The sequence below is a fragment of the Tachyglossus aculeatus genome, chromosome 6 (assembly GCF_015852505.1).
Source record: "Tachyglossus aculeatus isolate mTacAcu1 chromosome 6, mTacAcu1.pri, whole genome shotgun sequence".
NCBI lineage: Eukaryota > Metazoa > Chordata > Mammalia > Monotremata > Tachyglossidae > Tachyglossus > Tachyglossus aculeatus.
Genome location: NC_052071.1, coordinates 25,456,936 through 25,472,200, shown reverse-complemented (window position 1 = coordinate 25,472,200; position 15,265 = coordinate 25,456,936). Strand labels below are relative to the sequence as shown.

The window sequence follows — 15,265 nt, the reverse complement described above, 5'->3', positions numbered from 1 at the left end:
TGGTTCAATCACAATCGCCATTATTTGTCTGATTATGAAAGAGAGCAAATGAGAGCATCTTTCAAAGGAAAAAAAAATCTGCAAAGATAGCGAGATGGATAAGGTAGAGGTTTCTAACCTAATGAGAAATAAAGGTCTTTGCTGAACTACCACTGAAAATTGAAATACTAGGATATGTTGACTCCAACCCTCTTCAAATGTTTCTTCTGACACAAGACCAGTATAATGCAAAGCCTGTACTCCCTCACAAGGACCTAAGTGAGTTTTTTCCTTTGGACATATGCTGCATATCCTGGGGCAGTCAAGTATATAATTAATCTTTCAATAGTTAACATGGTGAAGTAACAAGCTCTTGAATGTTTACTTCCCAACTATAAAGTCTTAAAATAAACAAGGAACCATGAAGTTGCAGCTGAATGAGTGTATTTCATCTTGCCCTCATTTAGAAAGTACATTCTAAAATGATGGGAGAATTGTGATGGGAGAATTGGAATTCATAGTATCACTTTTTCCTCTATAGAGTCAAATAAATGTATTTTCACACATATCCAGACCAAACTGATGAATATTAAACACTTTCCATTTGTGTCAAATTGCAGTGCCATAGTTAGGGCTGGTTTGCGGTTTCCCTTATTAATACTGCTTATTTAAGAAAGAACTGTTAAAGAATGACCACACTGTCTTAAAACAAATACCTGCTCCTGAGTTCACTTAGAAGCTGTCCAGTTGTTTTTGTTTTTTATTTACGTCATTTTTGTTATTTAGATTAGGAAGCAATATACTATATGTGCCCATCAGTCAAATGAAACCAGAACAAAAGCTGAACAGATGGAAGGTCAAGATATAGGATTATCTAGATCTCAGAAGTCTGTTACTTAAAATTGGCGCATCAAATATGAAAATCGAACTATCAGAAAACAATGCCTAACAAACCTAGAATCCAGATTATATAAAGATGCTAGACTGCTCGATGCTAAGTGCAGAGGAAATGGATCCATGCTACAAAAGGGACGTCTGGTGGACAGACAGGGTTACATCCTTTTCCAGCTCAGAAAGAAATGAGAAGCGACTTAACCGGCAAAAGGGAGAGCCAGAACAGGAAAACCTACTATTGCGAATTCCAAATAAATGATGCATCTTCCAAGATTGATATGAAAAAAAGCCAAATGATATACTCACTATCCTTTAACGGGGTGTAGCACTTTAATTGGCTTTGAGTCCATGAAGAGTGGCAACACTTGTGATGTAAACATTCAGTTTTATTAAGATCCATTCCTGCACGGCAAGGTATTACTGTCTGTCCTAGTTTTGGACGACATGCTACCAGAAACACAAGAAAGAAGGTTAATGGAACTTTTTCCATGCAATGATTGTTACTCTCAACTTATTCCATTATTCAAATTTAGAATATTTAGAACATATTTAGAACATATATTATTTAGAACATATTTAGAATATTTAGAACACAATAATCATGGAAAACTTGGTATATTAAAAAAGAAAGACCTAGGAATCTTTTTTTTAATATTTCACACATCACAGGGAATAGTAAACATAGGGTGTGAAAATAGTTAATACAACAATAGTAAAATTATAAGGTACATCATTCAAAATAATTTTACTTCAATCTTTCCACACCTTAGAACAAGAAATGCTATTGGATTTTTAGGAAGAAAACTACTGACAATAGAAAGAACATGGGGGAAACTGCTAAAATGAAATGAATGATTATGTGATGATGCAGGGAGATCTAAATAGCTAAGCCCTTAAAAACTAAAATATTTTGTAGTCAGAGCCCAGAACAATTTTTACTTCACTTAGGTGAGGAACTGTAGAAAACCCTCAATCCACAGGAAGAGGAGATCTGATTCATTTATAAGTACAATTCATGGGAAGGAATTCAGATAACTTCTTTTTATCGTATCTACTTTGAATGAACAGGCATCTTGGCAATAACAGGAAGAAAAAAAACGCAAGTACCTCCAAATTTTGAAAATTTTATCAGTTATTTGTGGCACAATGCATGTTTACAAATTTACTACCGTCTACTTCCTCTGTTTACTGAGTTCTCCATTTGGACATGGCGGCCAATGTTAAGCATGAGAGGCAATAGAGGCCTCTGGGCTGGGCCAGACCTGGTTCTTCCAGGCTAAGGATGGGAGTTTCTGGCACAACAGAAAGATGAACACAAAACAAATCCAAGATGCTCCCTAATTCTTTAGGTGCAGAACTGAGGACATTATCATCATCAATCGTATTTATTGAGTGCTTACTGTGTGCAGAGCACTATACTAAGTGCTTGGGAAGTACAAATTGGCAACATATAGAGACAGTCCCTACCCAACAGTGGGCTCACAGTCTAAAAGGGGGAGACAAAACCAAACATACTAACAAAATAAAATAAATAGAATAGATATGTACAAGTAAAATAAAGAAATAAATAAATAAATAGAGTAATAAATATGTACAAACATATATACATATATACAGGTGCTGTGGGGAAGGGAAGGAGGTAAGATGGGGGGACACAAATAAGGAAGGTGTGTGGCATTTCAGAAAATCTACAAGAATATCTGGAATGCATGCTGCATGAACCAGGGCTAAATTTTGTTATTCCCTCGCAATAATAATAATAGTAACAACAATATCAACAACAGCATCGATAATAATAATTGTGGTATTTCTTAAGCACTTACTATGTGCCAGTTTTTGTTCTAAGTGCTGGGGTGGCTAGAAGCAAGTCGGGTTGGACACGGTCCCTGTCCCCCATCGGGGTCACAATCTTAATCTCCAATTTACAGGTAAGGGAACTGATGCCCAGAGAAGTAAAGTGACTAGTCTAAGGTCACACGGCAGGTCACATGGTGGAGCTGGGATGAGAACTCAGATCCTTCTGACTCCCACGCCCATGATCTATCCACTAGGCCACACTGCTTCACAATCAATCAATCAATCGTATTTATTGAGCACTTACTCTGTGTGCAGAGCACTGTACTAAGCGCTTGGGAAGTACAAGTTGGCAACATATAGAGACAGTCCCTACCCAACAGTGGGCTCACAGTCTAGAAGGGGGAGACAGAGAACAAAACCAAACATATTAACAAAATAAAATAAATAGAATAGATATGTACAAGTAAAATAAATAAATAGAGTAATAAATATGTACAAACATATATACATATATACAGGTGCTGTCGGGAAGGGAAGTGGTAAGACGCTGGGGGTGGAGAGGGGGATGAGGGGGAGAGGAAGGAGGGGGCTCAGTCTGGGAAGGCCTCCTGGAGGAGGTGAGCTCTCAGTAGGGCCTTGAAGGGTGGAAGAGAGCTAGCTTGGTAGATGGGCAGAGGGAGGGCATTCCAGGCCAGGGGGATGATGTGGGCCGGGGGTCGACGGTGGGACAGGCGAGAACGAGGCACGGTGAGGAGATTAGCGGCAGAGGAGTGGAGGGTGTGGGCTGGGCTGCAGAAGGAGAGAAGGGAGGTGAGGTAGGAGGGGGCGAGGTGATGGACAGCCTTGAAGCCCAGGGTGAGGAGTTTCTGCCTGATGCGCAGATTGATTGGTAGCCACTGGAGATTCCAAAGAATCAGTCAAATGACAGAGGTGCAGGGGTTGGGGATATTTAGAACACAATAATTGCGGAGATTATTTCTGGGGTGGGAGGCACACAGAGAAACAGAAGAGCAGATAAGAGATTTGGTCACAGGGAGTAGGGCCTTCCAGCTAGCCGATGCTGGGTCTTGCTCCAAAGTCTGTGGCTCCTCTTCCTAAGCCCCGCCAGATTGGTTCTGGCCCCTGACTTTCCACACCAGAACAAGGAATTTACTCTACACCTAAAATATCTAGCAGCACAACCAAAAATAACAAGAACTAGGCCCCTTTCCCGCTGGGATGGCAGGAGCAAGGAACTGTGTCCATCCTGAGTCCATCCCAAACTGAGCCCCCTTCTTCCTCTCCTCCTCCCCATCCCTCCACCCTACCTCCTTCCCCTCCCCACAGCACCTGTATATATGCCTGTACAGATTTATTACTCCATTTATTTTACTTGTACATATTTACTATTCTATTTATTTTGTTACTGATGTCCATCTAGCTTTATTTCTATTTATTCTGATGACTTGACACCTGTCCATATGTCTTATTTTGTTGTCTGTCTCCCCCCTTCTAGACTGTGAGCCCGTTGTTGGGTAGGGACCGTCTCTATACGTTGACAACTTGTACTTCCCAAGCGCTTTTTACAGTGTAAGCACACAGTAAGCGCTCAATAAATACGATTGAATTGACACCTGTCCATATGTTTTGTTTTGTCTGTCTCCCCCCTTCTAGACTGTGAGCCCACTGTTGGGTAGGGACTGTCTCTATATGTTGCCAACTTGTACTTCCCAAGCACTTAGTACAGTGCTCTGCACACAGTAAGCGCTCAATAAATACGATTGATTAATTGATTGAATGAATGAATAAATCCTGATTATCTTGTATCTACCCCAGTGCTTAGTATAGTGCTTGGCACAGAAGAAGCCCTTAACAAGTACCATAACTGTATGTGCTGACTACCTGAAAGAGCATAAGTTGCTGCCCAAACAGCAAGTGCAGCAATAGTGAACAATTCTCATTTCAATATAAGATCCCAAAATATGAGATGAAAGGAGAACTTCAGATGAAAGAAACATCTGCTCTCATCCATGACCATGACACATCAGAAGCATTCAGTGAGTTCTGAAGATGGCTGACAGTTCAATTTTACCAAACTCAACCTAGTTAATGAATGGCATCCCTGAGGCTAAATGGAGACAATTAATAGAATGAGCAAGGCCACTTCCATGTTTCCAACAACCCCTCTTGCCATGATTTTCCCTAAAATCTGTGAAGATCTGAAATGAAAACTTACTTGTGGGATTGAAGAAATCGAATAAAGCCACTGTACCATCCAACGGTTTAACAGGTTCTTCAACATCTTCCTCATTGCTTCTTAAAGTATGCTCAGTTGATGATGTAGAACCTGAAAGCTCACAAGAATTAGGTTATTACCCCTATACATAAAGTATTTATTACTTTTGATGACAGTTTAATCGTAGTTACCTTTCCTTATGAGGACATTTAAAATGATTACAGAGGATCTACTAATAGCTACCAGATTTAAAATGTTTTGTTTAATTACATTTTACTTTTATTACTTTTCAGTAGTCTACGGAGCAGTGTATTATAGTAATAAACTATATTAAGAGATATTTCCAAATCTATTGACTGTAGACTAAAATTAGCTACTGCTCACATAAAAATGGATTTCTTTGAAATGAATTTGCTGCTTTAAAAGAGAACAATTAATTGACAATTGCACAATTAGATCGGCTCTAATTAAAAATCAGGTTCTATATAATACGTAAGCCACCTATCTGACCGCCTGCCTTAACCTTTAACTTGAAAGTCAGGCTTCAAGGGCAAAAGGGTAATATCACATTTACCTTTATGCATTACTGGAATCCAATAGGATAGGCACGCAACACTCATTCCTCGAAGCTGCTTCCGTAGTTATACATTCCCAAGTGGGCCACCCATTAAAATTTTCAGAAATTACTGGTAAATTACTTGTGCAATGACCATCTAAATAGGATTACCTAGCAGCTCTCACAGCTCTTAGTACAGTGCTTGTCATGTAGTAAGGATTTAATATTATTTGAAATAATGAAAGGAGGTGAAATTGGTACCTAAAATTATTTCTACTGATTTCTACAGACACAATGCCAGTGGGCGGAAACACGGGGGCAGGATCAGTGGTCCAAAATAAGATAGAAAAAAACATAAAAGGGAAAGACAGAGCAAAGAGACAGAGGGCAGTCAGATAATAAAATCATCATCATCAATCGTATTTATTGAGCGCTTACTGTGTGCAGAGCACTTTGCTAAGCACTTGGGAAGTACAATTTGGCAACATATAGAGACAGTCCCTACCCAATAGTGGGCTCACAGTCTAAAAGGGGGAGACAGAGAACAAAACCAAACATACTAACAAAATAAAATAAATGGAATAGATATATACAAGTAAAATAAATAGATAAATAAATAGAGTAATAAATATGTACAAACATATATACATATATACAGGTGCTGTGGGAAAGGGAAGGAGGTAAGATGGGGGGATGGAGAAGGGGACGAGGGGGAGAGGAAGGAAGGAGCTCAGTAATATGATAAGATTTTAACATAATAATATTTTAATAATAATATTTTATAGTAATACTAATATTTACTATTACTATTAATATTAATATTTTAATATTATAATATAATGATATTTTATTTTATGATAATAAAATCCTCAATAACCAATAATATCCATAGCAATAATATTTGTTAAGAACTCTGTGTGCCAAATTCTATACCCAGAGTTGGGGTAGATACTAGATAATCAAGTTGGACACTGTCCCTGTCCCACATGGGGCTCATGGTCTGTGTAGGAGGGATAAAGGGTATTGAATCCTCATTTTACAAATGAGTACACCGAAGACCAAAGAAGTGACTTCCTTGAAGTGCCAGACATCCATTCCCCCTCACATCCCAGACTCCTCTCCCTCTCCCCACATCCCACATGGGGCTCACTATCGAAGGGGGAGTGAAACCCCTTACGAATGAGGAAACTGAGGTATGGAGAAGTTTAGTCACTTGCCCAAGGTGTCAGGAAATCATGTGGCAGAGCTGGGATTATAACTCTAACTCCCAGGCTCGTGCTCATTCCAATAGGTCACGCTGCTCCCGAAGGACAGTTTTCCTGGGCTTGCCCCCATTGGGTAATCAATCAATCAATCAATCATATTTATTGAGCGCTTACTGTGTGCAGAGCACTGTCCTAAGCACTTGGGAAATACAAGATGGCAACATATAGAGACAGTCATCATCATCATCAATCGTATTTATTGAGTGCTTACTGTGTGCAGAGCACTGGACTAAGCGCTTGGGAAGTACAAGCTGGCAACATATAGAGACAGTCCCTACCCAACAGTGGGCTCACAGTCTAAAAGCGTCTGGCACACAGTAAGCGCTTGACAAATACCAAAATTATTAGCATTATCATTATTCCCACCCTCAGCCCCTCATTTTAATTAAAAAAAAAAAAAGAAAAACAGTAACAGCAGCATCTTATTAAAGTGGTACTATTAAAATGTCACCTTCTCAGTTTGGGCCAGTCTGTATTAATAATGATGACATTTCTTAAGTTTTTGCTATTAACAACCAGCACAAGTCACTGTGAAGGTAAGAATGGTTCATCTCCAAGCTTTAGGAGTGGGGAGGGAAGGAAGGAAGGGACAGAGGGGTGTGAGGAGGTTGGGGGCTGAGGAGGGAAGGACAACAGAATCCATGGAGCCTATCATTATTATTATTATATATGCATATATGTTTGTACATATTACTCTATTTTACTTGTACATATTTACTGTTCTAATTATTTTATTCATGATGTGCATCTAGCTTTATTAGTATTTATTTTGATGACTTGACACCTGTCCACATGTCTTGTCTTTATTTGTATTTATTTTGATGACTTGACACCTGTCCACATGTTTTGTCTTGTCTGTCTCCCCCTTCTAGACTGTGAGCCCGTTGTTGGATAGGGACCGTCTCTAAATGTTGCCGACTTGTACTTCCCAAGCGCTTACTACAGTGCTCTGCACACAGTAAGCGCTCAATAAATACGATTGAATGAATGAATGGGCACTACGGGATTGAAATGAGGCAAGGAAGCGGGGCTGAGACTTTGGAGTCCAACAACTGGGAGGGAGGCCTTGTCTTCTTCTGGCAACAGCCATGATGCATGGTTTGAAAGTGGCCCTGCACATTTCACTGATTTCCACATCTCTGCCACCCGGCCAAAAAAAAAATATATATATACTGGTGAGGTATGAGGAGCTGTGAGGTTAAGGATGGCATTTGAGACCCAGGGGGCAAGAGAGTCATAAAAGGAGGCTGTCAGAAAAATAAGGGAGAGGAAAGGGTGAAGAGAGAGGGTTCTTCAGGGAAATTTGGGGTAACCTGCAGGACCCGGTCATCATGTTGTAGCTGGTTCTGGAACAGAAACTAACAAATTACATTGACGCCGACGGGAAACATATCCACCGATATGATGGCTCACAATACACCCACAGCCCTGAGGGACATGTTACTGAAAGATCCTAGGATGCCCAGAGCCCGTATACGCGGTTGTTTTCCGTGGCGCAAACTTGAGCTCCAATCCTGCCACTGCCAATCCAAAACAGATTTAGTTTCCATGAATTAGGCCATGCCAAATTCAAGGGATTTAATAATAATAATAATACTAATGGCACTTCCTCTTCCCCTCGTCCCCCTCTCCATCCCCCGCATCTTACCTCCTTCCCTTCCCCACAGCACCTGTATATATGTATATATGTTTGTACATATTTATTATTCTATTTATTTATTTTACTGGTACCTATCTATTGTATTTATTTTATTTTGTTAGTATGTTTGGTTTTGTTTTCTGTCTCCCCCTTCTAGACTGTTAGCCCACTGTTGGGTAGGGACTGTCTCTATATGTTGCCAGCTTGTACTTCCCAAGGGCCTTAGTACAGTGCTCTGCACACAGTAAGTGCTCAATAAATATGATTGATTGATTGATTGATTACTATGTGCAAAGCACTGTTCTAAGCGCTGGAGAGGTTACAAGGTGATCAGGTTGTCCCATGGGGGGCTCACGGACTTCATCCCCATTTCACAGATGAGGGAACTGAGGCCCAGAGACATGAAGTGACTTTCATTCATTCAATCGTATTTATGGAGCGCTTACTGTGTGCAGAGCACTGTACTAAGCGCTTGGTAAGTTCAACTTGGCAACATATAGAGACGGTCCCTACCCAACAGCGGGCTCACTGTCTAGAAGGGGGGACAGACAACAAAACAAAACATATTAACAAAATAAAATAGAATAAATACGTACAAGTAAAATAGAGTGATAAATATGTACAAACATATCTGTCTCTATATAATAATAATAATAATATAATACAATATAATAATAATATAATAATAATAAGGATGGCATTTATTAAGCGCTTACTATGTGCAAAGCACTCTTGTAAGCGTTGGGGAGGTTACAAGGTGATCAGGTTGTCCCACGGGGGGCTCACAGTCTTCATCCCCATTTCACAGATGAGGGAACTGAGGCCCGGAGAAGTGAAGTGACTTTCATTCATTCGATCGTATTTACTGAGCGCTTACTGTGTGCAGAGCACTGCACTAAGCGCCTGGGAAGTACGAGTTGGCAACATATAGAGACGGTCCCTACCCAACAGCGGGCTCACAGTCTAGAAGGGGGAGACAGACAGCCAAACAAAACATATTAACAAAATAAAATAAATAGAATATGTACAAATAAAATAGAGTGAGTGATAAATATGTACAAACATATCCGTCTTTATATGTTGCCAACTTGTACTTCCCAGGCGCTTAATACAGTGCTCTGCAGACAGTAAGCGCTCAATAAATACAATTGAATGAATGACTATACATATACATATCTCTCTCTATATATATATAACATATATATATTAGACTAGATTGTGAGCCCACTGTTGGGTAGGGACCGTCTCTATATGTTGCCAACTTGTACTTCCCATGCGCTTAGTACAGTGCTCTGCATACACCATTTACAATTGGTGGTTGAAAATTTACAGGCTTTTTCTGTAAATGTAGACTTTAATAGAATCTTTATTGCAGGAGAAACATAGGTGGTTATACACAACGTGAATCAGAATCTTCTACACTTGGATCAAGCTTGTTAAATGACTTTCGGTCAATCACTAGACAAGTCAGCATAGTAGATTGTTACTATTATTATTATTGGTATTTAATAGAACAGTGCTCTGCAAACAGTAAGCGCTCAATAAATACGATTGATTGATTGATTGATTGATTGGTATTTATTTAACACCATGAGCCAAGCATGGAGCTAAGTGCCGGAATAGGCAGATTTTCTTAATATACAAACAGCTGTGTATATATACACAAAATGCTCAGTTATAATGCTCTTGGAAAAATATGAACCTTATAAAACTAGGTAATACAATTATGAATTCATTTAATAAGCGAAGCAATTTCTGGGCAATTAAAATGTCAAAGTAATAAAGATGAGCCAGCATGAGAAAACACGGTGGCCATGGAACTAAAGAAGTCAGATTCTACACAGAGATAGTACAGAGTTTCAACTGAATTGGTGAAAGAAAAGATGACCTACTAAGGAAAAAAATGCATAATTTATCATTAAAAGATTTATCCACCGCAGAGTACTGGAAGACGGCCAGTGTTGAATCCTCCTTAACAAATGAGTTCTGAGTGATTCCAGGAATCAAAGATTTCTGAACTTTAGAAGAGTTACAGGAAAAATAGCCAAGAATATAATTTAAGGTTGTGTTATAAAACATAGAATGTAAAAACATAAAGGAAAATCTGGCATATTTATATGAGGCAAAGAGACATTCCTCTCTCCTTTCAAGAATTCTAAATATTGCTAAAATAGTAACAGGAAACCAGAGTGTATTTAAAAAAACAAATACTTGGAAAAAAAAAAAATGTCTTGCCATAGGCTGGAAAACAGGTTGAGTGAAATAAGGTGCCTAAAAATATATCATCAATTCTAACTTTAGAAATTAGTAGGAAAACATTACAATCACATGTAAAAATATATCATAAACACTCCCCTTGAAAACTTTATTGCTATCTCATTTAAAAAAGAGCACAGAATGAAGAAGGTCAAAAAAGGGGAAATAAAAATAAATCCAGTGCCAGGGGAACTATCCCAAAAAAATAACTTTATGTAGAAAAATACTTCAGAAATAAAATAAGCAAACAACATCATTTCCCAAGGCCATGTTACTTCACAATATTAATTTTACAAATATCTTGGAACATAGAACACATGAGCTCATTTTAAAAGTGCTATATGAATAATTCCTCACTGTCAGGATAATTTAAGTATTTTAATACCCTTCCTCAAACAGGGACCACGGCTGGCAACGCTACTATCTCCAAATACAGTAGCTCATTGTAAAATCATTAATAATTTTATTCTCTTAGGAAATGCTTAGGAAAATCCGATAGCTCATTGTAAAATCATTAATAATTTTATTCTCTTAGGAAATGCTCAGGAAAATCAGATATGGGACCTGGATTCTTATCCCATCTCCACCACTTGTCTAGCACGGGCTTTGGAGTCAGAGGTCATGGGTTCAAATCCTGGCTCCGCCAACTGTCAGCTGTGTGACTTTGGGCAAGTCGCTTAACTTCTCAGTACCTCAGTTACCTCATCTGTAAAATGGGGATTAAGACTGTCAGCCCCATGTGGGACAACCTGATCACCCTGTAACCTCCCCAGTGCTTAGAACAGTGCTTTGCACATAGTAAGCGCTTAATAAATGCCATTATTATTATATGGTATTAACACAGTCCAGTCTAGGAAACACCTTGTTATGAGGTTTATCAACTGTAGTCAATGTATACCATTAAGTATGGTCTACCTTAATTTTCAGGTGGTTTCTTAACTATTTTTGTCACAGTTTAAAAGAGTTTAGAAAAACAATATTTTAAGTTCAGGAAGAAGGTTATAGTTCTTAAGTGTCTCTCCACTTGGTTTAAAAGAGTTTAGAAAAAACAATATTTTAAATTCAGGAAGAAGGATATAGTTCTTAAGTGTCTCTCCACTTGGTTTAAAAGAGTTTAGAAAAAACAATATTTTAAATTCAGGAAGAAGGATATAGTTCTTAAGTGTCTCTCCACTTGCTTTCAAAGAGTTTAGAAAAACAATATTTTAAATTCAGGAAGAAGGTTATAGTTCTTAATTGTCTCCACTTGGTTTAAAAGAGTTTAGAAAAAACAATATTTTAAATTCAGGAAGAAGGTTATAGTTCTTGTCTCTCCACTTGGTTTAAAAGAGTTTAGAAAAAACAATATTTTAAATTCAGGAAGAAGGTTATAGTTCTTAATTGTCTCTCCACTTGGTTAAAAAGAGTTTAGAAAAAACAATATTTTAAATCCAGAAAGAAGGTTATAGTTCTTAATTGTCTCTCCACTTGGTTTAAAAGAGTTTAGAAAAACAATATTTTAAATTCAGGAAGAAAGTTATGGTTCTTAATTGTCTCTCCTAAGGTTCCTTTCCCAGGGTGAAGGAAGCTTCGTGTTTTGGTATTCCTTGCAAAATTTCCCAAGGGAATATTTCCTCATTCTCTCCCCATCCTTGTTAAATATGTTAAATACGTTTGGACATATTTATTACTCTATTTATTTATTTATCTTACTTGTACATATCTATTCTATTTATTTTATTTTGTAAGTATGTTTGGTTTTGTTCTCTGTCTCCCCCTTCTAGACTGTGAGCCTGCTGTTGGGTAGGGACTGTCTCTATGTGTGGCCGACTTGTACTTCCCAAGCGCTTAGTACAGTGCTTTGCATACTGTAAGCGCTCAATAAATATGACTGATTGATTGATTGATCCTGTGATTCCACAAGAAGCAGCAAGATATTATCAGACTACAAGTCTCACAAAAATCAGCAGGAAGCTGACTGTGCAGCTTTGATCTTCCATGGTAATGCACCGCTTGATTTTTATACCTCTAGGAAAAGTAGCTGGAAGTGCATTTCAAGAGAAATTACAATGAATTCATTTTTAAGCACTTGGGAAAGAACATGCATTTTCAAGCCAGTCAGGGCTTCTTCTCTGCACTGCTCCTCATTGCTTGGCACCAGGCTGGCTGCCTGTTTGAGTTTACAGGTTTACAGCTATGCATTTAGGCCAAAAAGGAGGGCATTTTACTCTTTCAGAAACCCTTTTTTCCACCTCATCTTGCCTACAGTGGGGCTGTAAAATGGGGCACTAGAAGGACAGAAGATAGACCTTGGAAAAAATAAATAAATAACGTGCCGAGCCAGCGGGCGCTAAAACTGGTTTAAGATAAAAGGTAAGGGGGCAGCAAAATGAATAATTCATAGCCCAGCCGTGCATAGGGATGGAGGGAAAACAATCCAGGTAAAAACGTCTGTGTGTGTATGTGTAATATTCCAAATTACCTACTTGCAGCAGTTTTGTCAGAGAAGATCATGGCTTCTAATACCGGCTGCCCCACTTGTTGGTGGTGTGACTTTGGGCAAGTCACTTCACTGGGCCTCAGTTCCCTCATCGGTAAAATGGGGGTTAAGCCTGCGAGCCCCACGTGGTCCAAGGGGCTGTGTCCGATCCAATTTGCTGGCATCCACCCCAGCGCTTAGAACAGTGATTGGCACATCGTAAGCGCCTAACACATACCCCAGTTATTATTCCCTTCAAGGCCCTACTGAGAGCTCACCTCCTCCAGGAGGCCTTCCCAGACTGAGCCCCTTCCTTCCTCTCCTCCTCGTCCCCCTCTCCATCCCCCCATCTTACCTCCTTCCCTTCCCCACAGCACCTGTATATATGTATATATGTTTGTACATATTTATTACTCTATTTATCCTTCCCTTCCCCACAGCACCTGTATATATGTATATATGTTTGTACGTATTTATTACTCTATTTATTTTACTTGTACATACCTATTCTATTTATTTTATTTTGTAAGTATGTTTGGTTTTGTTCTCTGTCTCCCCCTTTTAGACAGTGAGCCCACTGTTGGGTAGGGACTGTCTCGATATGTTGTCACCTTGTACTTCCCAAGCGCTTAGTACAGTGCTCTGCACACAGTAAGCGCTCAATAAATACGATTGATTGAGTGATTGATTATTAGACGGATAATTTGGGTATAAAGTGCCCATCCACAGAGTAAAATCTCCGAATAATTCCCATGTTAAGACTGTGAGCCCCATGTAGGGCAGGGACTGGGCCCCATCTGCTAAACTTTTATCTATCGCAGCGCTTGGCCCCAGTGCTTGGCACATAGTAAGCGCTTAACGCACACCCTAGTTATTATTATTGCAGAAAATTTTGGTATAAAATGCCCATCCACAGAGTAAAATCCACGAATAACTCCCGTGTTGAGACTGAGACCCACGTGGGACAAGGACTGTATCCCACCTGATAAACTTTCATCCACCCCTGCGCTTAGAACAGTTCCTGGCACATAGTAAGCACCTAACACATACCCCAGTTGCAGGCGCTTAGTACAGTGCTCTGCACACAGTAAGCGCTCAATTATTACGATTGAATGAATGAATTACTAGAGAGATAATTTTGGTAAAAAGCGCCCATCCACAGAGTAAAATATCCGAATAATTCCCATGTTAAGACTGTGAGCCCCACGTGGGGCAGGGACTGGGCCCCATCTGATAAACTTTTATCTACTCCAGCGCTTAGCACATAGTAAGCGCTTAATGCACACCCTAGTTATTATTATTACTACAGAGAATTTTGGTATAAAATGCCCATCCACAGAGTAAAATCCACAAATAACTCCCGTGTTAAGACTGAGACCCACGTGGGACAAGGACTGTGTCCCACCTGATAAACTTTCATCCACCCCAGCGCTTAGAACAGTGCCTGGCACATAGTAAGCACCTAACACATACCCCAGTTGCAAGGGCTTAGTACAGTGCTCTGCACACAGTAAGCGCTCAATAATTACGATTGAATGAATGAATTATTAGATAATTTTGGTAAAAAGCGCCCATCCACAGAGTAAAATATCCGAATAACTCCCGTGTTAAGACTGTGTCCCACCTGCTAAACTTTTATCTACTCCAGCGCTTAGCACATAGTAAACGCTTAACGCACACCCTAGTTATTATTACTACTACGGAGAATTTTGGTATAAAATGCCCATCCACAGAGTAAAGTCCACGAATAACTCCCGTGTTAAGACTGAGACCCACGTGGGACAAGGACTGTGTCCCACCTGATAAACTTTCATCCACCCCGGCGCTTAGAACAGTGCCTGGCACATAGTAAGCACCTAACACATACCCCAGTTGCAGGCACTTAGTCCAGTGCTCTGCACACAGTAAGCACTCAATAATTACGATTGAATGACTGAATTACTAGAGAGATAATTTTGGTAACAAGCGCCCATCCACAGAGTAAAATATCCGAATAATTCCCATGTTAAGACTGTGAGCCCCACGTGGGGCAGGGACTGGGCCCCATCTGATAAACTTTTATCTACTCCAGCGCTTAGCACATAGTAAACGCTTAACGCACACCCTAGTTATTATTATTACTGCAGAGAATTTTGATATAAAATGCCCATCCACAGAGTAAAATGCACAAATAACTCCCGTGTTAAGACTGAGACCCACGTGGGAC

The 15,265-nt window shown here is 39.5% G+C and overlaps 1 protein-coding gene across 1 annotated transcript in view; it reads right to left on the bottom strand.

The window, feature by feature from the left end:
• The window catches only part of FMR1NB (FMR1 neighbor), a 40,966-nt gene that overhangs the window by 12,813 nt on the left and 12,888 nt on the right, over positions 1-15,265 (bottom strand). The window contains exons 2-3 of the mRNA XM_038748625.1: positions 4,886-4,996; positions 1,180-1,320 (exon numbers count right to left, since the gene is read on the bottom strand). Of these exons, the coding sequence (XP_038604553.1) occupies positions 1,180-1,320; positions 4,886-4,996 (252 nt within the window). The remainder of the gene's footprint in view (positions 1-1,179; positions 1,321-4,885; positions 4,997-15,265) is intronic.